This window comes from Prinia subflava, chromosome 24 (genome assembly GCF_021018805.1).
Source record: "Prinia subflava isolate CZ2003 ecotype Zambia chromosome 24, Cam_Psub_1.2, whole genome shotgun sequence".
Lineage (NCBI taxonomy): Eukaryota > Metazoa > Chordata > Aves > Passeriformes > Cisticolidae > Prinia > Prinia subflava.
In genome coordinates this window covers 4,387,189-4,412,040 of record NC_086270.1, presented here as the reverse complement: position 1 = coordinate 4,412,040, position 24,852 = coordinate 4,387,189, and the positions used below count along the sequence as shown (strand labels likewise).

Below are 24,852 nucleotides of genomic sequence, written 5' to 3'. Positions count from 1 at the left end.
TGACCCAACCCAGCGCACATTGACTTTCACGTTATGCAACAGCATGACAAGCACGTGAAGCCAGCACAACACCACCGGTGCCAACACGCTGATTTCTTCCTGACTTATGTATTTATTGTGTTCAGTCTGCACTCATCGACAGCCTGCTCAAGAAAATCTGGTGAACAGGCAAGTCAGACTTAATCACCGATTAATTACAGATTAGCAGCTGCAGAGCCCCGCACGCTGGTCTGAGACGAGCCTGACCGGCAGCTCCCACAGCCGCACAGCTTCTCCTCCTTGCCTCGGGCCTGGAGGGCAACCGGGCGAGACCCGGTCCGGGGGCTCACAAGAGGCGCGGCCCGGAGAGTGCGAGAGAACCTCACGGGCGGGCAGGGCCGCGCCGGGGTCCCGGGCGCACGGCGGGGAGCGGGGCCCGGGGCAGCTCCGGGGGCCCGGGCGCACGGCGGGGAGCGGGGCCCGGGGCAGCTCCGGGGGCCCGGGCGCACGGCGGGGAGCGGGGCCCGGGGCAGCTCCGGGGTCCCGGGCGCACGGCGGGGAGCGGGGCCCGGGGCAGCTCCGGACCCGGTTTCCCCCCTCAGCACAGGCCCCGCCCCCGGCGCGCGGGGCGGAGCCGAGCGGAGCGGTCCCGCGCGCTCCCTTTGTTCGGGCCGCGGCCGGCGCTGCCCCTTTAAATGCCCCCGGTCCGGCCCTACCGGCGCGCCGGGTGGAAGGCGCCCCGCGATTGGTTACGGCGCCTCCCTCTCATTGGCCGCCGGGAGGAACGGCGCGTCCCGCCTCTCGCATCTCATTGGCGCCGCCGGCTGCCCGTCCGGAGCGCGGGCTCCTGAGTGGGCGAGGCAGCGGTCCCTGGAAACAGTTCCGGGAAACCCCGCGTGCTGCCGGGGTCGCGCCGCCGTCCATGAGGAGAAGGAGGAGCGCGCGCCATTTGCCGTCGCTGCTTGGGCCCGAGCTGCGCCGCGCCGGCCCCGCTCCGGTGAGTGCCGGGGCCGCCCCGCGGGGCAGGGGCGCTCCGTGGCCGCGCCGAGCCCTCCTGCGTGGGCCCCGCGAGCGGACGGGCAGCGCGGGCTGCGGGCAGGCCCGGCGCGGGCGGGGACGGGCCCGGGGCGCTGGCGCGGCGGAGCGGAGGGGGGCGGGGGCCATCGCGGGGCTGCTCCGCGGGCAAGGCGGGCGGGCGCGGGCGCGGGAGCGGCGCCGGGGAGGGGCCGGGGGCGGGCTCGGCGGGTGGGGGTGGGGGGGCGGCCCGCTCCGCCCAGCCGTGCGGATCAGGCTTGCATGTGACGGGCGGCCGGGACGCGCCTCTCCCGGGGCTGTGGGTCGGGTCGGGTCCCTGCTCGGTCCCTCCGGGCTCTTAAAGCCGCACCAGCCCTGGCGGTTGCGGCTGTGCCCGGTGCGCTCTGCCCGCGGGCACAGACGAACGCTCTCAGCAGTAAATGCGTCGCTGTCGCAGCGCGCCCTTAGATCTTAGGTAGCGCATAACGTGGTAGAGCCGGGAGGGACAGCTGCACCCACCCGCAGCGCTCGGGTCTGCGCTTCCTACTGCCACTGAGGAAATAACGCTTGTCAAGTACTAAAGGACAAACTATCCAAAGTTTTGTTGTTAAGACATATTTGTTTTGTTCGGTTTTTTTTTAAATTTACTTTTGTCAAAAGCCTTTACTAAATCTTGAGATGTTTTGCTTAAATGCATCACTATTGGAAATATTTTAAAAGTAAGACTTTTTTTACTCGGTGTGAGCAGCCTCGTTACCTGTCAGTATTTGAACATGCTACTTAAGTACATAAGCTGTGCTGGACTACTCTTTTTGAAACAGTGTGTTGGGTTCCCTTTGCCTTGTTTATGGCTCTAAAGGATCCCACTGGCACTTCGTGCTGCAAAGGATATTAATGCTCATGAAGCCGGTGCTTTGGGTTTTTGATTTTTTTTTTTCCTTTGAGACTACACGTTTACACAATTTCTTGGTTTGGTTTTTTACTTGTAAAAATAATCTAACGAATTTTGCATCTCGCAGTGTAAGGTTTTTGTAACCTATACAAAATGTAGTGTTTGTGAACAAGCAGTGTCTGCTTGATAATTTTGCATCCTTGAATTGTATTTCCCACAAGCATTGCATGTCCTTACCTCTCAGATTTTCTGCCTAGGTGAACACTGTTGAAATAATACTCGAGTCTCCTGCTAACACTCAAGTTCCTAGTTCAGTCAAAAATCCCAGTACTCCCTGTTTTCTTAGACAGACATCTGCAAAATTCTTTCAGGATAAATTCTTCAGAACAAAGCTCATTTTTGTTGAAGTGTTGCTTGGAACTGGAGTACCAGGAGTGTTTAGTACAACCCAAACAACCAAAGGAGCTATGAATAGCCAACTCCAGTCAGAAACGAGCATGGGTAGACCTTACAGTTTAGGATAGCAAAACACAGGAGCTATTGGTGCAATCAGTGTTTTTTTAATGGCACTGATGGGCACATTGCTGACCTGCTGTGCTAAAGTCATCTCCCAGTCACAGTTGTGTGGGTACTGAGCAGAGTTTGTTTCTCTGTGGGCTGTGCTGGTCTCTCAGTGTCATACTGGAGTTTCTCAGATTTTTCTAGGGGCTGTGGAGTGAACAAGGCAGAGCTGGAGAGGTGAGGGTGCTAGTTGCATTTTGGCTTGCAAGTAGTGAGAAATCCTGGCTACTGTGTAAAGGTCTTCAGGCTGTGATGACTTCAAAATAAGGTTTCTTGTAATTCATGCTAAGAAACACTTAGCATAATTAAAGTGTGCTGTGATTGAAAGAGTTAAGGTACAAAAGAAATGGCTATAATGCCTTCATGTGTGGAATAAAGGGCCCACCCTTTTGTACATGCCTTCATGTACAGAAATGTTTCTGAACAAGTGAGGTTTTAATAAAACCCCAGTTCAGTCTTTAAATGTAAATTCTTATTTTACCCCCACTTGTATCTGTATCTTCTTCCTTGCTTGACAAGAACCTTGAAGTGTGAGGCATAATTATAGGGACTGCACTTGTATTCTTGTGGTCCATTAAAACAACAAAACCAAACAAATGTCCTCCAAATTTCCTTCAGTATCATTTTTAACACAGTTTAACTTAACTGCTTGATACAGATAATATATTGGTTAGAGGGAGTAGCAACAGGAGCAGGTGGAATGACTTTGGTGCAGAGTTTTTATGTGTGCATTAGTTGGCTTCCTGTGCACCTGACCTAAACATGTTCTATTCTGAACTAAGAATGAAACTAAGTTTTCAACATCCAAACTAGTATTGGTGTATAATCACTGTGAAGTTCATTATGGTAGTTTCAGATATTGTCCTTTTGCCAGAAATGTTCTGTTCCTTCTCGATTAAGCTGTTCCTAAGTATGTTTTGAGTTAACTAGACTGAATTTATAATTAATTGGATGGAGTTATACTTAGATAGTCTGTAGGTGGCAACCTCTGTTAGAGGCATGGTATGAGATAAAGGGAATAGTAACATCATGGCTGTTTAACCAGTGATTGTCAGATTAAGGCTGTGATCAGGGATCTCTTTTCAAGATGCACTGTCAGGACCACACCTCTGTTAATTTTTTTTTGTTTTCCAGAAAAATAACTAATTGAGCCATTTAAGTTATGAAACACTGGAAGCACTTGTAATTTTAACTTCCTGCTTGTCATATGAGAGCCTAAAAAAGGGGCTAGTAACTTTGTAAATTGCTCTCAAGATGCAGGAATTTTGCATGAAAGACAGTGAACAGCTAAACCCATACTTCTTATCGTGAGGTATTTACAGTCTTCAGAAAGGCATTTTTTGCAACAGCAGTGTGAAACTTGAAACAAGACCCTTCCTTGTATGCAGTTAGGAGGTGGTGAGGGTAGGTGACATCTTGGGCACCAGAGAGAATTCTCTTTGCCTATGTAAAATTGTCCCCAATGTCTATTTATTACTTCTGCTCATTTATGAGCATGGTTTTGTATACACTGTTCTAAATTCATCCATTTCTACATGTTTTAAAAACAAATACATATCCCACATGTACTTATATACATAATTATTTATTTATAATCCACCCGAGTCAACCAGTCTCCCTATTTTCTAGATATTTTAATATCTTATTTATTGCAGATGAAAAACTGAGTTTATGTGGGTGCTCCTCTGCATGGCCTGGTCTGTCATAGGCTGAGTCACACGGACACACTGCACAGGCAAACAGAGATAGCACTCCTCTTTAACATGCTTGGAATATTTTTTTAGAGGAGAATAAAAATTTTAAAGTAACCATTGTGTGTTTTACTTACTAGATAAAATTCAGTTAAAAATATTTTTCTAGGTAGCTACAACTAACTGATGTTACCTAGAGGGAGAGCTAAACAGTCTTTTTCAGCTCTGACTTTCACCCTCATATCTCTGCTGAACTCAGAGGGAAGATTCAGTGTTATAAGAGATGCAATTTTGCTTGCTGGTGATTGTGGAAGAAAAGTCAATTTAATCTCAGATTTCAGAGCAAGCTTGCCAAGCCATTAGGGGATCTATTGCCATATCTGTGAGGAGAAATATGTGTCTTCTAGATGTTCTTGGTACCTGAATATTTTGGCAGCTGTATCACTTCAGAATTTTCTACTGTATATTTCTTTAGGAAAACCTTTTAAATTAAGTTTGTGTGACAGGAAATAGCTAAAATTTGAATGCTCAAACTGAATATGCATTGCATTTGATTTTAGTTCTTTATGGAGATACTAATTCTTAAGCAAATATACAGCTAGTGAATTACAAAGCTGAATGTGAATTTAATTTGCCTAAAAGCCTACTTTACCAAGCCTTTGAGCTGTCATGCAGCAGTGGAGTAATCTGATTCTTAGGGTTGGTTATTGCTCCCCACACTGGTGTATGGTTGTAGTGAAGGCTGATATCTTTTCCTGCTGGGAATTTTGGCTCTCAGCAGTTTGAGTCCCTGTACTCCAGGGAGGTGTTTCTACCTGGGCACAGCACAGCTCGTCAACTTTTTGTTCACTTAGAGGCAACACTGAAAGAAGTGTTGAACTTCTGGGTATGTGACACTCCAAAGCTGTTCTGGGTTAACAAAAAATTGTCCTTGAGTGTCACCATAAGCCCTTGTAATTCAGGAGATAACTAGTAATTGCTTCAAGTAAAATTTCTGTATTTATTTGTTGCTGTAGCCTCTCAGTTCACTGTGGTTTTGTTTTGGGTTTTTTTCTGTATACAGAGAAGACAGTATATGTGTAATGAAATGATTTCATAAGGCAGTAGAAAGGTGAAGACAAAAATGCCCTCCCTTTTATATCTTTTTTGTCTGTGTCAGCTTGTGAGTTTTTGAGAAGAAGGGTTGAGAATATTACTGTACCCAAAGCATTTTTGGTGTCATTAAACCCCCTCTGCCCTGCACTGTTTCAAATTTGAGATCTTGCCAAGGCTGTCTAGCAAGCAGACGTGTAGCTGAGTTTTGCCTTCTGTGATGTTCATAACCTACAGAAAATTTGTGTTCATTAGTGTTTTGATAGTTAATACTTGTAAGGATAGGTAAGCATTATTGTAGCTTCAGGTAGCATTTGTTTTTCTTCTGTAATTAGGTTATAGTTGCTTTAAAGTAAACTGAATTGGTTAGAAAGTAATTTCTCTTTGTCAAGTAACAGAACGTGTGTGTGTATATATGCCATGTAGCTATGGAAAACTTCCTCTCTTTTCCACACTAATGGCTTAAAGAAATGGCATCTGACAGAAACAGTGTGAGGCTGCTTTACATGTCTCTAAATTGCCCTTCAAGATAAGACAGCTTTAGTAAGATCATTACTGTCTAAAGAAAAATTATTTGATTTTTTTTTCCTTCCCTTGCTATACCTTGTAGATCTTCATAAGATATCTTCCAACCAGTTCCTGAGCTGTAGTCTGGAAGGGTTGGGTGTTCAAAGGGCTGGTAGAGGTGTGCTTATGCTTGGAGACTTGTTTTGCAGTGTAGTAAATAGCTTGAGGCCTCAGCTTTTTTTAAAAAATGTGTTCGTGAATCATCTTCATACCTGTATTCCAGTTAATTGCATTGCTCCAACCATGCTGCATTGTCTACCTGGTTATCATTTCGCTGCTGCTCATCAACTTCTGCCCTGTCATTTAAAGCCTGAGGCTTTTTTAATTTCTGAACCTAACAGCTGATCATCCTTATGTTCCCCGCCGGGTAGCTGAATTGTCTCTTGTCAGCCTTTTTATTTGAAAGCTCTGAATATCAGGTGGCTGGCTAATTGGGAAATTGAAACAGTCGTTAATGAATTGGGCAAAGCCCACTGGAATTGTCTGAGAAGATAGTTGTACATTTTTTGGAGCACGTATTTGGAATCAGTTTGTTAATTCTGAAAGCAAGTACTTTTATTAATATAAAGAACTGAAGATGCTGCAGTCATGCCTTCCTTTTAAACCAATAAGGTATATACGAATGAAATAGTAGCTGTGATTTGTGCAGCTCCTGTTTGAGGGAAACTGAAAGCATGGAAACTGTTGTGTTGCACCTTCAAATGACAATGTCCATCCAAGTGCAATTTTTCTCTTTCTGTCCTTGAGTTCTGACAGCGTCGTGAGAAACGTGTGGCTAGTCTTGTGCAGCATGTTGGGTTTGAAGGAAGACATGGCGACAAGCCAAGCAAATGGAAATAAGTATTAACAAGAAACAAGTATTAACATTTTTATACCTTAAGCTACTCCGCAGGGTTATGTGTTCACTACATTTGAAACGATTGTTTTAAAAATAGCAGAATGGGAAATGGAAATAGCACTAGATCTTCTGAGTCTTTGCTGAAGGATGTTTTGCCTTGTTCCCATACATTCTAGCTGCTATGGTAACCAGTTAATGACAATCAGTAGATGGAGTTTAGACATTGTTATGTACATGAAGTACATTTTTAAAAAGTTATGTAAATTCTTCCATGTACATTTTCCACAGTATTAAGGGTTGTACTTTCTTTTGAAACTTAGATCAGCTGCATCCAAAAAGTATTAAATAAAACTTGATACAGGTGATTTTGCAGCATGTATACAAATTAGTTTAGATAAATCATGCATTGTCCTACAAACTAGTTATTTCTGGCTTATTGTAATATAGCTCCTGAATTTTTTCCAGCAGCATAATAAAATGGCTAATCAGGTGAATGGTAATGCGGTACAGTTAAAAGAAGAGGAAGAACCAATGGATACTTCCAGTGTAACTCACACAGAACACTACAAGACACTGATAGAGGCAGGCCTCCCACAGAAGGTGGCAGAGAGACTTGATGAAATATTTCAGACAGGTATAATATGCATTTCTTGTTTCTGATTGGTTATGAAAGTGAGGGCATACCATTTTCAAATTTTTATAGATTAAGATTTAAAAATTCGTTGTTTTTGATCTGTGTAGCTCTGAATGTTTTGCTACTTTGATTTCCCTAAAGGCAAATTGGGTTTGACATTGACTAATTACTTGACACATCCTTGGAGTTGTATGTGATATCTTAGTTGCTTTAGGGCACAGAGCACCAGTTTCTTAGACATCAAATGAAGATGTATGTTTCCACATACTAAACTGTACATTTTTTTTTTCTTCAGTCTGAATCATCATTTTGCTTTTACGTTTCTACTGTCACTGTCACAGTGATTCCAAAACACTCAAAGGCTGGATAGGTGACTTAGTGAGGGAAGCAACTAGCTTGTCTTGCCTGGGACTACATTTGAATTGAGTCTGCCTGTGGATTTTTTGTTCTCTCTAGTTCTGAGTGGACAGTTTAATCCATGTTGGTTATTACACTGAAATGTTCAGCCTGACACTAACAAAGTTGAGGACTAAGCTATCTAGCAACTCGAGTAACACCTTGCTGGTAGCAAGTGGTCTCTGCAACTTCTAAAGAGGTTTCTTTATATACAGAGCTTTTCCTATTTTGTTTTTATAACGACCCTATTTTATCTTATAGACAGAGGCTTTCTTTTCCTTTTTAGAGTGTGTTCTGTGAACAGATTTACAAGAAGCAGTAGAACTGCTCTATGTGTTTATCTTGAATGCCTGGGTGGCAAGATGAAGTTTTTGTTGAAAAGAGTTAAAATTACATTGATCAAGTGAAGGCAGTTCAAAACCAATACCTTATCAATCTTCAGTGTGAAACTGGCTCATGTGGGTGATGTCTTTTGGAGGTCATTCACAGTGAGCTTTCTTCAAGCCTTTACCAGCTTTTATTGGCTGTAGAGATGCACTTTCCAACTGTGGGTCATGATGACGTGCACTTGATGGTCTGAGAGAAGGTGGAAATAAATATCTGAGCAGAGGAAGTCGTGGGGTTCTAGCATGTGCTGCAGTTAGGTTGTGTTGTGAGGAGTTCTGAAGGAGTTTAAAAGCTTTCCAGCCAGAGCCTGACTACCAAGTATAATTCCACTGCATGAGTAACCTGAACACATTTATTCACACTTCATTAATGCCACTGAAGATGTTTGCATTGTGGAGGGGTTTGTCAGTGAAGCAAACTACTTTTGACACTTGAGCCAAATTTGGGGTTGAATATAGTGATTTTTTTATCAGCTGAAATCTTCTATGAAAGATACAGGTGTCTTCCAATATGCAGGATCACTTCTGAAATGTAGTCCTTGAGCTTGGCACTACTGTGCATTTTCCAAATCAAGTAGCAGTGAAATAATCTGTGTATTTCGGAGATCAAGCTGTTGCAAAGTGTGTGGAGTTTTTTGATATATGTCCTAAATTTGGATGTATGATTTTAAAAGTGTAAATCTCAGTCTGTATGTCTGACTCCACAACTGATGCAAGTGCATTACAAAAGGAAAAAAACCCTTGTGAAGATCCTTGAAAAGAAAATGCTTCAGAACTGGTCCAGTGTTTCTTGGGGGAGTCTGTACCTGTAAAATTAACATTAGCTTTTTTGGGTACATAGCAGGGCTCAAAACTATACCTTTTTGAATTCTGGCTCTTGAAACTGCATAGAGCAACAAATTGAGTTTAAAAGGCCCCAAACACTGTTTAGATACACATGAAGTCCACTGACTCCTGCTTTTTTGAAGCGGGAGGAAAGAGTGAACAAATAATTTTTGCTTCCTGATATTTTGTGGGGTAGAGCTTGCTAGGTATTTGATAATCAGTTGGGTAGCTCCTTTTTCCCATACAATAGCATACTTGTAATGATCACCTGTCAGTTTACTCTAGAACAGCTCAACTCAAGAGAAGGAAGTGTGGAACTTAAAATGAGGGATAAACAAACAAAATTCAAATTATTAAAATTGAGCCAGGGTTCATTGTTTCAGAACCTGGTGTGTAATACTGCTTTGATGTATCAGATTGCATTCCTGAATGCTAGAAAACTGTTACACATGGGATATAATCTTGCATGTCAGTTAGTGTTTAGGTATATACATTTTAATTTAACTTTTTCATTGTACTCATATTCTTTCATATACTTGTGTAGGAATATATAATTAAATGTATAATTCTGTTGCTATGGAATGTAACTTTTTTGCTTTAAAAGCAAACTGCATAGTTCTTAGTTTGTATGAAATACAATAGAAATCTGTAACTTCTTTATCTTTAACTTTTAGGGTTGGTAGCTTATGTCGATCTTGATGAAAGAGCAATTGATGCTCTTAGGGAATTTAATGAAGAAGGAGCCCTCTCTGTATTACAGCAATTTAAAGAAAGTGACCTGTCGCATGTACAGGTAAGGTGAGAGCCCCAGGAGTGTGAGCACAATGAGTATAAACAGTTCTGGTACTGCTGGCAGGAGACTGTAACTTAGAAATTCAGTGATGTTGCTGTGTTATATTTCAAACCCAAATTGCAAGTTTGTTAAAAATTGCCTTAAATGTCTAGGTATTTGAGCACAAACCAAAAGCTCCCAGATAATAAAAATATGTGTGCAACTGAGAAAACAGGTTAAAATGCTGTTTGGAATCTGATGACTTTTTCAGTCTGACAAGTTTATTCAATTAATTATTATGTTTTCCTGAAGGATTCTTTTGACATTTGATTTATTGCATTGACTTGAAGTAGTGACCTCATGGTATGGAGTGTAAGATTCAGTGGATTCCCAGGGCTTGTCATACACACAATTGAATTATTTTGTAAATTGTATCTACAGAACAAAAGTGCATTTTTATGTGGAGTTATGAAGACCTACAGGCAAAGAGAGAAACAAGGCAGCAAAGTACAGGAATCAACGAAGGGACCAGATGAAGCAAAGATTAAGGTAACACTTAAAGATACTGTTTTATTCAGTACTAGCTCATGTATTACTTGTACATACCCTGAATTTGAACTTAAAAAGCATCAGTACCACCTGGATAAGTATATTCACACTGGGCTTTAACGAAGTGTATGCATGATGGAGGTTCTATAGAGAAGGGTTGTTGGAAGTGCAGCTCTTTCTGATCACATAGTTGTCAAAATTTAAGCTCTATAAAAACATTGATATCTGTTTAAGAATTGTCTCAGTTGTCTGGTGTTCTGCACTTGCTGGTGTGCTACATACAAAAAGGAAAATAAGGGAAAAGACAAGTTCTTTCCAGCAACCTTGTAATACAAAACAAATGTTGCTGTTTATGATAGCTTTCTAAACCCACAAAACAACAGGGGTTTGTAGGTTCTCTCTCTTCATATATACCTTATCAAGTGTGGCAAAGAGCACATAAAGAATTGCTTATCTTTTTGTTTTTTGCATTTTTTGTTCTGGATATTTTAACCCACTGCCCTCTCTCCTGTAAGTAGTCTGACTTTGTTTATTTTTCAGGCTTTGCTAGAGCGGACTGGTTACACTTTGGATGTAACTACAGGACAGAGGAAATATGGGGGTCCTCCTCCAGATACTGTGTATTCTGGTGTTCAACCTGGCATCGGAACAGAGGTTGGTATATACAGACGCCTGTAAGCAATGATTGGGAAATTTAAGATTATGATTGAACCTGTGCATCTTCTAACAAACTGTGAGGAAACTTAGGTTTGGTTATGAAAATGCTTGAACTGTATTTCTTCACTTAGCTATTCTTCAATGTTTTAGTCCCTAGCAGGTTGTTTTATAATACATGCACAACACTTTAAATACTCTGTCACACTGCTTCATGTCTTCTGGTACAAGAGTTCTTTCAGAGATTCTTCTATAAACCACCAGAGTAGTTTTGATAAAAAGGCCAATCTCCTTAATGTCTTTCAATTTATACATAAGTTTTCCATTCTTTGAGATGCTGAAGCTCTTGCGTTTATTGTCAAGATGATGTCAAGAAGTATCTCAGTAAGGATGATTTCTAAAGGGAATGTTCATGTTCCATGAAGGAAAATTAATGTAGTGGTGATGGTAAATAATCAGAATGAGCCCTTGAACTGAAAGATAATAACTGATTTGTGTAACTTGTCCAGCTCTGCTTGGGTCTGTGTGCTCTATGCTGATTGAGGTTTTGTCTTTAAAAGCTGCAAATGAGTTAGAGTTAAGGGTTCTAGAAGTAATGACAATGTAAATACCTATCTAGAGGAATACCTTAAGCTTTCTAGGGAGATAGTGGGGAAAACCTTTTGGATCTGCCATTAAACTTCCACGTAGCTTGATAAATCAGTTCCTTTCTTTTCTCCCCAGTAAGTAATGTTCAGTCAACATCCACTCTGAACTGAGAGAGGCTAAGCTTTTAAGTAATGTTCTGCAAACTGAATTTCAGGAATATCAGTATAACATGAAACATCCAAAAGTTGTACCTTGTTACATGTTTCCTAAGTTAGTCATATTCTCCTCATGAGTTTGTTATACAAGTGCTTACATGAGCATGCTGAGGGTCTTTAGTTCTGAAATTCTGCTGTGCCTTCAGTGTGAGATAGAATTATGACAAGGCCTTACTGAGAAGGAAGATGTTGACTTGTGGCATTTTTTTCTACCAAAAAATGTTTGAAGTGAACATAAATGTATTTTGATCTTAATGGGTGTTTGGAATGTTTTGTTTGTATTAACATGGAAGAGGTTTTGAGAATCCAGAGGAGAGCTGCAGTGATTAAACAGCTGGGGGGATTTTTCTAGGGAGACCTCAGCTAAATATATTAACTCCTTAACAAAACTTAACCCAAGTTAATTGTAAGGAACAAAACCACAAGAACTTACAGGTTTGCTGAAGTAAATATTAAACATTCCATTGGTGGAAGCTGAAACAAATGCAGACAAGAAGTGAGATTACAGTATATATTTAAAAGTGGAAACCATGCATCAAGCAGTTAAACTGAAATTATTATTATTAAATTATTTTTCCTTCTCTGTAGCTTTCCAAGGAAGATTAATTTACAGAGTGATTTGAAAATACTGCAAGGGCAAGGAGGTGCTTGGCCTGCTTTAACATATGATACCCAACTAGGTAGTCTGTAAGGTCTTAGTTTTTAACTGCCAATAAAACCAGGTGAGAACCATTTATCTCTTCAGCAGGGGAAAGTCACAGCCTCTTCTGTATAAATAACAAACCCAGGTTTTGTGTGTGTAAAACCTTGTACAAGTGCCAGGAGGGTTAGAACACTTTGGACATACAATTCTATCAGCTGCTGTAAAGGCTGCACTGGTGACTGCAATCTTTCTGCCCTGCTGGTTTATCTGCATTGTTCTTCCTTTCCCAGGAATTTTCAAGTGTTGAAAAGAAACTTGCATTTCTGAAAAAGCTTTGTTTCAAGTGTTCTCTTCCTTTTTAGGTTTTTGTTGGTAAAATTCCCCGAGACCTTTATGAAGATGAGTTGGTACCACTCTTTGAGAAAGCTGGTCCAATTTGGGATCTGCGTCTCATGATGGATCCTCTTTCTGGTCAAAACAGAGGTTATGCTTTCATTACCTTTTGTAGTAAGGATGCAGCACAAGAAGCAGTCAAACTGGTGAGTTATTTCCAGACAGGTCAAGACTCAGTAAATAGCGAACATGTCAGTAATGTCTTAAGTAATGAAGTCTTTAAAGCATCCATTGACAGGCTCAAAAGTTTATTTTCTCAAAAATTGCCTCCTGATTTCCTTGGTAGGTACAGATACTTGTAAGTCTATTTTCTGCTGTACCTTACTGTGGCTGATCAGAGTACTTAGGTGGTTGTTAAGAGCCTACTTGATTCCAGCTAGAAAATACATTTTTTTAAGCTTCAATGTGTTTTAAGTTTCATCACCCTTTTTATTGTTAAGAGCTACTTGGAGATGCCTTGTTTAGCTGCTGCTGCCATGGGGGAGGTTTCTGATTCAGTTCCTTTGGTTGTTTCCAGTGGCCTTTTTCTCTTTGCAGTCATGCAGTCTGCTCACATGCACCTAGGCAGTTTGGGAAAGGGCACGGAGCAATGGGGGTTAAAGGGAGAGACAGCAGCCTGATTGGGGCCTTGTCTCTGCCTGGGAGGGAGAGTTAGGCAGACTGGGGTTTATCTCCCAGGATTTTGGATATGGCTGTGAAATGCTGTGTATACTTTGAGCCAAAGCAGGTGAAATGCCTAATCTCAATTGCCTTCAGAAATTCACTGTTCACTTATCCTGACTGAGGTATGAAGAAGAGGGGTAAAATATGAACACTTAGTTAATTAAGCTGGTGGGCACAGGGAAACCTGAAATGTGGAGAAACTTAAAAGCAGTTAAACCCACGTGGGCCTTCTCCTTGTGTCAGCAAGGCACCAGTGGGAATGGGGTTGATTGTAAACAAAATGGCTTTGGATAAGATACAGTGTGAAAAGCAGATTCAGGTTAATTTGTTCATGGCAACAGAACAAAAGTTTTACTGTGTTAGGAATTACTTCAGTATATGAAGCAAAATTCTGAAATGCTCTTGTCTTCCTTGAAGTGATCTTATTTGACAGTCTGTGGTACCTTAACATTCTTCTAGAATATGAAGAAGGTTCCTGAAGGTATTGCTGTCATTTTTAGGACTTATGTCTCAGCTAGAGTTAGAATGGGTAAAAGCATGCTTTTAAAGAATTGCATGAGATTTTCAGAAGCTGGCTAATGATGAAACATCCATCCTTTTTGCTGTGTTTGAAAATCCTGACTAAAACAAAGAGTATGTCTATCTTTAATTTTTTTTTAAAGGCTGAATTCTTGTATCCTTAAAGGCCATGTGGGTACAGGCATGAAGCAGTGGAGTAGATTTTTTTTAATGGAAGTTTTAAGTCTTGATGGTAAAATTTTTAATCCTATCATGTACAAAGTCAAGGCCTGCTGTTGGGGGTGGAGTAGAAGCCAGGTCACAGACTGATTTAGACCGTTATTGTCTTGGCAAACCTTCAGTGTTCAAAGCTGTCCAAGGAGAGAGGAAGAACTCCCAGTATCTTTAATACAATGTATTTGCTTACTGATAATAGCAGCGGCAGTTGACTGACAGCAGAGGAAGCAGTAACCAGTTGCTAGAAAGATCTTTCAAGTCTGAGATAAACAGTAGGTGAATAAATTTATGCCATGTAATTTGTATATCGTCCCATGTTGTTCCTGTTACTGCTTTTTTTTTTTGTTTTTGTAGCTTTCCATTCAACAGGACTTTTGAAGTTTGTGGAAATCCTAAGCTTGGCACTGTTCTTCCAAGTGAATGCTGACACAAAAACAGCTGTTCTAGGAATTCTCTTGCAGTGCCAATTCAATATGCTATGTACAAAAGTAGTAGATGATGAAAAAATTTTATGATCTAGGGATATTTTTATTCATAGTATTGTATTATATTGATAAAGCAAGTCAGTGGCTTTGTTTTTTCAGTGTGACAACTATGAAATCCGTCCTGGAAAGCACCTTGGAGTATGCATCTCCGTGGCAAACAACAGGTTATTTGTTGGGTCAATTCCAAAGAACAAAACTAAGGAAAACATATTGGAAGAGTTTGGTAAAGTCACAGGTAAGACTTAATGAGTGCCACAATACCATTTAGTCTGTTTTGTAGGTTTAGTTGTTTGACAGATGTGTTCAGGTATCATTTAAACTATTTTCAAGTTGGATTCCAAGATTATTGATTTTGTTAGAAATTTTATGTACGTACTGTATCTTACTGGAATGTAAAGGGACTCATGTTTATTTTAATGATTGTTAAATGAACGATGATGTAACTTTACAATTAGAGATGGAAACAGCTCAGATGAATTCAGAAGAACCAGCACACATGAACTCAGTAAGAAATGAAGGTCCCAGTTCTGTTACCTGTTTTAGCTTTCTGTTGAAGGCTCTGTATTTGTTACTGAATCTACAGGAGGTTCTGCTGTAACATGGAGGAGTTTTGTGGAGATCCTGAAGCAAATGAAGTGAAGGGAAGGACGGAATCCTAAACTGGTTTAGAGGGAATATTATTAGAGAAATAGTTAATAACAGACTAATTTTTGTCCCAGTTTTTCAGCATTCTCCAGTATCTGCAGCAAGTAGGAAGAAGAGGAGTCAGCTCATCACTGAAAGGGTGCTTCTGCCTTAGATAAGAGATTGAGTCACTTGCTCTTGTTCCTGTAGGAGAGCTTTAACCTCCTGCTTCTTTTTTAGGATTGCTATTTATAAGTACTTCAGGGAAGTGGTGAAAACAGAAGGTGAATATTCATTTAGTTCTCTCTCTTTTTGGAGAGATGTGGAAGATGTTCCTTCTAGGTTCCACAGGAGGCAGGGGAGAGGTCATGTGTTAGTGCTGGCTGCCTTTCAAAGATGTAAAAATGACTTTAAAAGTATATAAAACTTAAACTCTCTGAGTTGCTGAGGTTGATGTTTTGTGAGGTAAGTTTGTTTTGTAGAATTTCACTTGGTAGGTGATGTGTTTCTGGGTAAATTGAATGGATATCTGCTATTTATTTTGCTTTTCTTGTACTCCTACTCCCTTTCAGGTGTAAAATTCAAATTCACTGCAAAACACGAGTGAAGGCATTTTAGGGTAGACTCTAGGTGTTTTTTTTTCATTCCGTTTGAAGCTCAGTACTAAAGATCTGTTTTTCAGAGGGTTTGGTGGATGTAATTTTGTATCATCAACCTGATGATAAAAAGAAGAATCGAGGATTCTGCTTCTTGGAATATGAGGATCACAAGTCAGCAGCACAAGCTCGCCGACGCCTGATGAGTGGGAAAGTAAAAGTCTGGGGAAATGTTGTTACGGTGGAATGGGCTGATCCAGTAGAGGAACCTGACCCAGAAGTCATGGCAAAGGTCAGTAAAGCCTTCACTCTTGTGCTTTGAGAGGAATTTCTTCATGCTGTAGTGACAAAGATTTGTTCAGCTGAGCAAGGCTAGTTTTGAGACACAAAATGCAATTAGAGGGCGCTTTCACAGTGAGCTGTGCAGATGATGTGGTCTGACACCTGTGGATGAGTTGCCATTAGATGTTGGAAATGTGCTGTTTATAACTATTGTTAACATCTCAACTAGTCCTGTGCAGGGTTATCCTGCTGGGTTGACATCTCAGGTGTTCATTTTCTGCTTTAGCTGTAATCAGTGCCAGGTAGGTATTGCATAAAACTGTTTTCCATAGTGAGATGAAGTTGAGTGTGGGGAATGATGCACTTTGTCCCAGTGTTTTGGGGTAACTCTTTGCTGTCTTTGAGGTCTGTTACTAAAATTTTGCTGGGATTTGTAGCATCCCAGAAGCAGAAAATCAAAGTTGGATATTCTTCTGGTTATGGAAGGGAACTGTGAAAGGAGAGAAGTTGTAGAAACTTCATGCAGGTAACTACAAGGCACACTTTTTTTTTTTAAACAGATACAGAATCAGTAAAGTTACCCAAATATCTTAATGCAACAAAAAAGGGAATAATGTCTTACTAGCTGGTAGTTTCTTTTGAGGTTTGACATTTTAAAGATTACAGCTTTGTTCTCATTTTTTTCACCAGGTGAAAGTTTTATTTGTAAGAAACTTGGCCACTACTGTGACAGAAGAAATTCTTGAGAAATCGTTTTCTGAATTTGGAAAGCTGGAAAGAGTAAAGAAGTTGAAGGATTATGCGTTTGTTCATTTTGAGGACAGAGGTGCAGCAGTGAAGGTAGGTGGATTATTTTTTCCTAGCTAAGTTGGTGAGAGGACTTTATTTTGTAAAAATGGTTTTAAAAAATTTCTTTACAGTAAATACCTCGATACCACAAACCATAGAGCCCATTTAATAAGGTTCCTATTATGAGAATTTTAATGCTAATAATTCTGTTCCTATGATTTCAGTAGCTAGGAGGATGTGAAACTTGAAAGAACAAAACTGTAGCAAGTTAACAAGTAGACTGGAAAGAGGTGTAGAGCAATGCAGGAGAGTCTAGAGAAGAGGAAAAAAAAGATCAACATAGACAATTTTTCTGAGGAAACACTGGCAGAAGGTATCAGTTGTCTCTCAAAGACCCCTGTTTAAAGGCTGTGTGTAGTTTTGGAGTGACAAATGCATCAAATAGAAAGTGGGAGGTAATTAAAAAACGCTTTGTGAGGAGAGGAGAATGGTGTTGGCAGCCCTTTAAGAATTACCTGTTTTTAACTCTGAGTGCACTCAAGGTTTCTTCTCAATGACTGGTTAAATATTGAAGATCATTATTGTAAGCTTCAGAGTTCTCTTCCTGTGTGTCCATGAGCTGTTGAGAAGGTCACTAATATCTGCAGTCTGTGCTTCAGTGTATTGAATTCTGTAGAAATTACTCCATTTTTTTTTAATTCATGGTTCTTGGGGGCAGGAAAGAGAGCAGGAAGTGTTTTTTGCATTTGGGAGTCTTGAAGCAGGTAGATTATATGTGGCTACATGGACATTTGAAAGGCTTCATACTAAATCTTCTTATTAATGATTTTATAGCCATTTAATTGCTTAGGTTTTTACTACACACGAGATCAGGTTTTAGAACACTTTTGAGTATGGCTTTGGGATGAATATCACTCATATTTAACAAGGTTCAGGTTGGTTTGGATAGGTTTAGACCATGTCTGAGGGAGGACAAGAAATTGTTGAAACAAGGGGTAAGTGAGCAGCATCTCTGGATGTGGTTTTCTGTAGAATGTCTGTAAAAACTCTCCAGCCCCTTCCCAGTACAGTTACCTGCTAAATCTCTGTTAGATTTCAGCAACTGGAAACCTGCAGCAGTTGAGAAAAGGACAGATCAAATGCATCACTAATACTCATCTCAAGCTGGAAACTTCCACATCTGGCCCAAGTGACTGCCCCATGGCCACTAAATTGACTTTAAAACTTTGTGAGATATTTTTGTGTGTGGGAGTGGTTTGGCCTTCATTAAGATTGTTACAGTATTCATGTGTGGAATCCATGGAACTGGCTCACTGATTCTAGTGTCTACTGATTTTTCACACCTTCTTGGAAATAAATTGCCATAATTTCTAATGCTTTTGAGGCATGTAGTTGTACAGACACACAAGGTCTTCATTAATGCAAATATTAATATGCAAAAAAGCGAAATGCAAAGCAGGTAACTTCAGGTGAGGAATTAGAGGGTCTAGTCCTAATTATACTTTGTGTGTTAAGTTCTCTTTGTGGGTGCATTTGATAGTAGAAAATTGCACTTTAATTTTCTGGAGGATTCAGGGCTTGCTTGATGAGATCACCAAGTTTCAGTAATCTTTTTTGGCGGCTTCTCCTCAAGTATGTGTCCTCAGAAGTACTTGATTTTCTCAGTCACTTGACACACATTCAACTACCTGGGCATCCCAAACGTAACAATTCCTTCTCTTGTATGCACATGTCATACCAGGCTTAAAAGTGCAGTGAGTGTTTATGTCAGTGTGAGCAGTGAGGACTTGTGTATTTCTGAAAGGTTTCTAGGAGATACAGGAACATAAAAACTGGTGGTGTTATATCTGACTCTATAAAAATAATTCTTAATATGTTTTAATCCTCTTATTTTATGACATAAAGAGCATATTTAAAAATAAATACTACTTCCCTGTAACTGGTGAATAAAGTAGGACTTGGAAAGGTGACGTGTAACATTCTGTTTATGTAGCAAAAAAGCAAAGTACATGGCACAGCTCAGCGTGGAGCAGCCCAACTGTCTGGTTTCTTGCAGTAAGTTTTAGTTCCCTTTCGAACGGAAAAAAACTTTTAGTTATTTTTTCTTTTAATTTTTGTACAGGCTATGAATGAAATGAATGGGAAAGAGATAGAAGGGGAAGAAATTGAAATAGTATTAGCAAAGCCACCGGATAAGAAAAGGAAAGAACGCCAGGCTGCCAGACAGGCCTCCCGGAGCACTGCGTGAGTGTCCCCCTCGCACCGCGGTCACGCTGCAGAGCCAAGCTGGGCTGTGAGCAGGGGCTGCTTTAGAGGAACCTGAATGACTTAACTTTTCTCCACCTTGCATGTTGTTAATCAACACTGGCAAGTGTACACTGTATTTTGGGTTGCTTTTGGAGATAGATAATTCCGTGTTTCTTTTTCTTACTAGGTATGAAGACTATTATTACTACCCTCCGCCTCGCATGCCACCTCCTATGAGAGGCCGAGGCCGTGGAGGAAGAGGTGGATATGGCTATCCCCCAGATTACTATGGCTATGAAGATTATTACGATGATTACTATGGCTATGACTATCATGACTACCGTGGTGGCTACGAAGATCCCTATTACGGCTATGATGATGGCTATGCTATAAGAGGAAGAGGAGGAGGAGGAAGGGGTGGGAGAGGTGCCCCTCCACCACCTAGGGGGCGGGGAGCACCACCACCAAGAGGTAGAGCTGGCTACTCACAGAGGGGGGCACCCATGGGACCGCCGAGAGGAGCCAGGGGGGGGAGAGGGGGCCCTGCGCAGCAGCAGAGAGGACGCGGTGCTCGTGGAGCCAGGGGCAACCGTGGGGGCAACGTAGGAGGCAAGAGAAAGGCAGATGGGTACAACCAACCCGATTCCAAGCGCCGTCAGACCAACAACCAGCAGAATTGGGGCTCCCAACCCATCGCTCAGCAGCCGCTCCAGCAAGGTGGTGACTATTCCGGTAACTATGGTTACAATAATGACAACCAGGAATTTTATCAGGATACTTATGGGCAACAGTGGAAGTAGACAAGTGAGGAGGGATTGAGAATATTGGAAATATAGAATTGGCTATAGCTCTACATCTTTCAAAACAAACAAAAAAAAAGATTGGCTTAATGTTTCATCCTTCAGTAGCGATTGGCTGCCATTTGTATTGGGCTGAAGAATCACTCTATTGTGTATATACTCGAGTCTCTTAGTTTTCTTTTTTCATAAACGCACTTGGACATTACTGGGCTTGCAGAATTCCTGAACTCCATATGGGGTTTCAGTGCTTTTATCATTTTAGGCTTCATTTTAGCAGTTTAAAAGCAGGAATGGCACACTGTTCAATCATGATTTTGCAGAACCTCTGGTTTTGGACAGTTTCTTCTTTTTCTTTTTCTTTTTTTTTCTTTTTTTTTTTGGATTTGGGATAGACTACATAGGAGTATGCTGTACATAAAAGTAAAAGCTAGTGCTTTGTCTTAGTAGTTTTAAGAAATTACAACAAATTAAGTTTTCTTGTATTGAAAATAACATGATTGTATGTTTTGCATTCCTAGAAGTAGGATAACTGTGTTTTTAAATTGTTATAACTTCACACCTTTTTGAAAATCTGCCCTACAAAATTTGTTTGGCTTAAAACGTCAAAGCCGTGGCAATTTGTTCCTTGATGTGATTGTATTTCCAATTTCTTGTTCATGTAAGATTTCAATAAAACTCAAAAATCTATTCAAAACATTACCTATTTCAAATTCAATTGTGTCCTAAAACATTATTTCATTGGTAATTCTTGTGAAAAATACTGTTTTCAAAGTATAACTGCCTATGTGAGTGATCAAATTCGTGCAAAATTTCCTGTGCTTTCCAACATGTAGCACTGTGGACATCAGACTGAAAACTAGGAGAAATTTCAGACAGCCCAAAAGGCACTCACTGTTTAATTGTTATTGAATAATTTATCAGCATCTAATTCTGAAACTTTTTTTTCCTATTTAAAAGTGTTGAATTGTATCCAAGTATTCACAGAGATCTAATTTAAATCTAGTCTTCTAACGTAATGTGGAGAAGGAAGCAGATCCTACAATGGTGTTAATTTTGTTCCTTTGATGTCCTGTGGAGTCCCTGTGGAGGCTGTTCTGGTAGGATCCAGCCTTATTGTATAATTGAGCATACAAACACACAGGGAAATGATTTTGATCTCAAGCATCTTAGTCTGATCTAAAATAATATTTGACTAGGAATGAGAATTACAACTTGGGTGCTATGGCACACTAACTTCTTGCTACGGATAACACAAACAGACTCTCCAGATTCTGCTTATTTCTATCTTGACATTTTAATTTGATGTTCTGCCATGATGAACAATTTGCCTTAGAATTCTCCTGCCTTAAAATAAAGGCTGTTAAAAAGTTTAAGACTTTATCTTTTGAGGGCATTGCTAGCTACATTATATTATGTGTTGCTTTGACCCTTGTCTTGGACATTCCCAGATGTCAATTTTAACTGGCAAATCATGACATTACTCTTGTGTTGCATCTAAGCCATTCTGTACCCCAATGAAGAACATTTGCTTCTCAAGAAAAGAGAGAAACAAACGGATTTATATTTTCTCTAAAGAAAACTATTGCCGGACCTCTAAATATCCAAATCCAATACATTGCTCCTACTTGATTTACAGCATTCCAAACACAGACTATTGAGAAGTTAAACTTCAGTGGTCATACTCCTCCCTTTGTCTTCTATTCCTGTCTGGTGTCTCAAGTGTGTTATGTCAGAATATACGCAGTAAGATGAGCCTCCCCACACTGCTGTGGATCTGGAATGGGATTGCAGGGTTTGAGTTGGGACCTGAATTGAAGATGCCTATCTGCTTCTCAGAAATGGGTTTGCCTGTGTCAGGCTCTTCTAATTAATAGAATTGGTCATTAGTAGCTTAAAAGAGCTTTTAAAAAAATCAATATCTAGTACTTTGGGGTTTGGGTTTGTTTTTTTTTCCCCACTTCATAAAGTAAATGGGGCCAAATCACGTCCTCTCTGTTTCTTACCTGAGCAGTGAACTCATAATTGCCTGGGTATGCACACAAGGCTTTGGCTTGTGATAAGGATGTGCTTTGTAATTCTGTTTTAACACAAAGTTTTGCTGCCCTATCCATATGACTTTCTGATAGTTACACAGCTCTTGTAGTGCTAAGCAGAACCCTGTAGTCCCAATAAGTATTGGCTTTTCAGTATTCATTGTAAAGGGGATGTAGTACAAGGACCTTAATTGGAATCGTGTTTCAAGTCCTCTCCACCTTGGAAGAAGCCAGTATTCCCATATTGTACATGTTAGCTTAGGAGAGGTGATGTGCTAGGAAATGCTCTGGGGGGAGTGGGGAAGAAGTGAAACACCTCAGTTACAGTGGCTACAAAACAGCTCAGAAACAAAAATGTTAAAATTGTCATCCTCAAGAACTGTAAGGCTGCATCTTGTATTTACTTCTGCCCAAATCACCAGTTATACTAGTAGTTTTACTAAATATGAGGAGCGAGGTATACATTTTTATAATTGAAAATCATAACAGTTAAACTCAGTAGCTAAGTTTATAATTACAAGATATACCAAGTTCTTTGATTTACATGGTTTATGGCTACTCAAATTCACCTTTTAAATTTGCAGCAGTACTTTTATTTAATCCTTAGGTAAGGTGTGCTTCAGCTTACTCAAATAGTGGTGTGTGCTGAACTTGAAGAATTTGATGAAATGATGGAAAAAATTATCAAGCAAAGATACTGTAGTACAGTGAAAAACTACTCTGCCTGACTCAAGGGAAGAATTTCTCAGCACAATTTTGACATCTAGTTAAAAAATAAATTTAAATTTACTCTTGTGCATTTCTTTTGATTGTTTCTTCAGTATAACTTAGCAAAGATCCTCTGTTGAAAATGGATTTCAACTTGCACACCAGTACTCAGCTTTTATGAGTGTCCTGCTGGCATTGGAGGAGGAGCCATGAAATGGAGTTTTAATAATCATTTGATCACTCATTTATAGCAGTTGCTTAAATGTCTGTATTGATAAGGTGTTTGACTTGCTTCTTAAGTTACCAGATTCCTAGCAGTTCCAAAACTTGAGCAAAATACTTTTACAGCTACTGTGTTATTACATACTTAATTTCACTTTATTAACAAGTTAGTTTACTAAACGGAAGTTATAATTTTACTATTTTATTCTAAATAGTTTGCATTTTTTCAAAGTGTTAAAGGTTTAGTTTTTCTAGCAATCGTTTATTTTTAAGTCTCAGCTTCTGTAGTCTGATTATTAAAGAATGACAATTGCATTGCTTAAACCTTTCCAAAATAAACTCGAAGTAAAAGATCACCGCATGATTTTGGTGACTCTGTATAAAAACCTGAACACTTTTTGTCCCTTCTATGTTTGGACATTAAGCCCATTTCTGTAATTTCAACTACACAGAAAAAATAAATACAGAGGGCACTCTTATTATAAGGCTAGGACAAAAATAAATGTGAAGTGCTGAGCAAAAATTCTTAAGCCTCTCAAAAATATTTGGTACCAAGACCTATAGACCCTACTGAATAAATGTATTTTCAGCAAGACTTAATTGTTACCCAAAAATGCTGGTGGCCCATCCATAGAACAGCAAGGACCTATCCTAGAAATCTGCCATCAGCAATCTTTGATCATGCAGGACTTGAGGTGGAGAATGTGTGTGATTCAGGATTGCTCGTACAGTGGAGGTTGTCAGTGGGATTCTGTCATTCACATGAACTGCCTGAGCAGCTCAGAGCCTTATAGAAAGAGTGTACCACGTTGTGTTCCTGGTTTTTCTAAAACAACAACAACAAAAAAGAAGTTAGAGCTTCTGTTAACTTAGAATTGGAATGAAGCTGTTGTAGTCTATTGGCTTAAATTGTCCTTTGAAACCCAGAGCAGTTCTGTTGAGCATGTATTAGTTGATAAAATGTGTAGAGTAGGGAGAAAAAAACCTGCTTGTATTGAAAGGAAACCATAAGCTTTTGGTCTCATTCAAATAAAATAGTCAAGGTGGATCTGCGATACTTGGTTATCAATCAGGAACTTCTGAAATTTTAGAACAGGAGAATCCCTCTGAAGAAATGTTTTAACAACTTGGAGGTTACCAGAAGCTCTGAAAGACAGTTCAGAATATGTTTTCTGATGTCCAGAAATCTGCAAGTGCCAATTTTGTATTTTAACTCCTTCCTTTTACCTGACTATCAGGGAAGCGTGATTGAGGCTGACCTGACATGTCATGATGTCGACTTGCTAGGTGGGGTTCGCAGGGGACATTAACCTTGGAGTTATCGGTAAGAAAACTTTCTTTCTCATTTCCTTCAGTAAGGTCAGAGGGTTGGTGTGGGAGGAGGGAGGATATGAGCTCCACAGGCCTGAGCACTGCAATAGCTTTCAAAATCTGCCATTACCATGGAGAGATTTCAAGTGTGGAAGGTAAAGGTTGAGGTTAAATTTGTCAAAAGAGGCATGGCATAAGTTCTTGAAATTAATTTGAAAATAAAGATGACTTGCACTTCAGAAGAAAGGTGGATGGTCTTTTAGGGGTGCTGGAAGCATAAAACATTTTGAATATTTAAATTTTTTCTCTCTAATTAAATCCAGGTATGGGTTGGATTTTTTTCCCCAACCATGGAAAAGCAAAGAATTTGCAGCACACTTCTTCAAGGCCTAAGAATGCTGTTAAGAAATGTAATTAAGTAGATCTCTGGAAAATAATAAAATTTTGCCTTGGAAATAACAAAACTGGCATATCATGAGTTTGACTCATTTACATATTGAACATGATAATACTTAGAAGGCACTAATTAAGAGAGAATGGCATTTGTACCAAGGGACAGTTGTAGTTGATCCCCTTATAAAATCCCACTGGATTTTAATAATCTCTTTTTATGGAGGGCATATGTTGATTCTAGACAAACAAATAGCAAAAGCTGAAGAACAGGTTTG

The 24,852-nt window shown here is 40.1% G+C and overlaps 1 protein-coding gene across 2 annotated transcripts; it reads left to right on the top strand.

The window, feature by feature from the left end:
• Positions 1–488: 488 nt before the first annotated feature.
• Positions 489–20,606, top strand: HNRNPR (heterogeneous nuclear ribonucleoprotein R). Of its 2 annotated transcripts, none has more exons than XM_063419226.1 (11): positions 489–976; positions 7,100–7,268; positions 9,550–9,668; positions 10,089–10,196; positions 10,737–10,850; positions 12,659–12,835; positions 14,672–14,807; positions 15,879–16,084; positions 16,765–16,914; positions 18,986–19,107; positions 19,298–20,606. In XM_063419226.1, the coding sequence occupies exons 1-11, from the start codon at positions 902–904 to the stop codon at positions 19,908–19,910; spliced, it is 1,989 nt and encodes a 662-aa protein (XP_063275296.1). In that variant the 5' UTR covers positions 489–901; the 3' UTR covers positions 19,911–20,606. The 2 variants fall into 2 exon arrangements, with proteins under 2 accessions (XP_063275296.1, XP_063275297.1); XM_063419227.1 differs by having other exon boundaries at positions 490–976; positions 7,103–7,268.
• Positions 20,607–24,852: the final 4,246 nt, after the last annotated feature.

Bases quoted from the DNA above. Each gene is read 5' to 3' on its own strand.
- HNRNPR (XM_063419226.1), top strand. From the start codon at position 902: ATGAGGAGAAGGAGGAGCGCGCGCCATTTGCCGTCGCTGCTTGGGCCC. The intron at 977-7,099 runs GTGAGTGCCGGG...AATTTTTTCCAG, and splicing joins GCCGCGCCGGCCCCGCTCCG to CAGCATAATAAAATGGCTAA. The intron at 7,269-9,549 runs GTATAATATGCA...TTTAACTTTTAG, and splicing joins TGATGAAATATTTCAGACAG to GGTTGGTAGCTTATGTCGAT.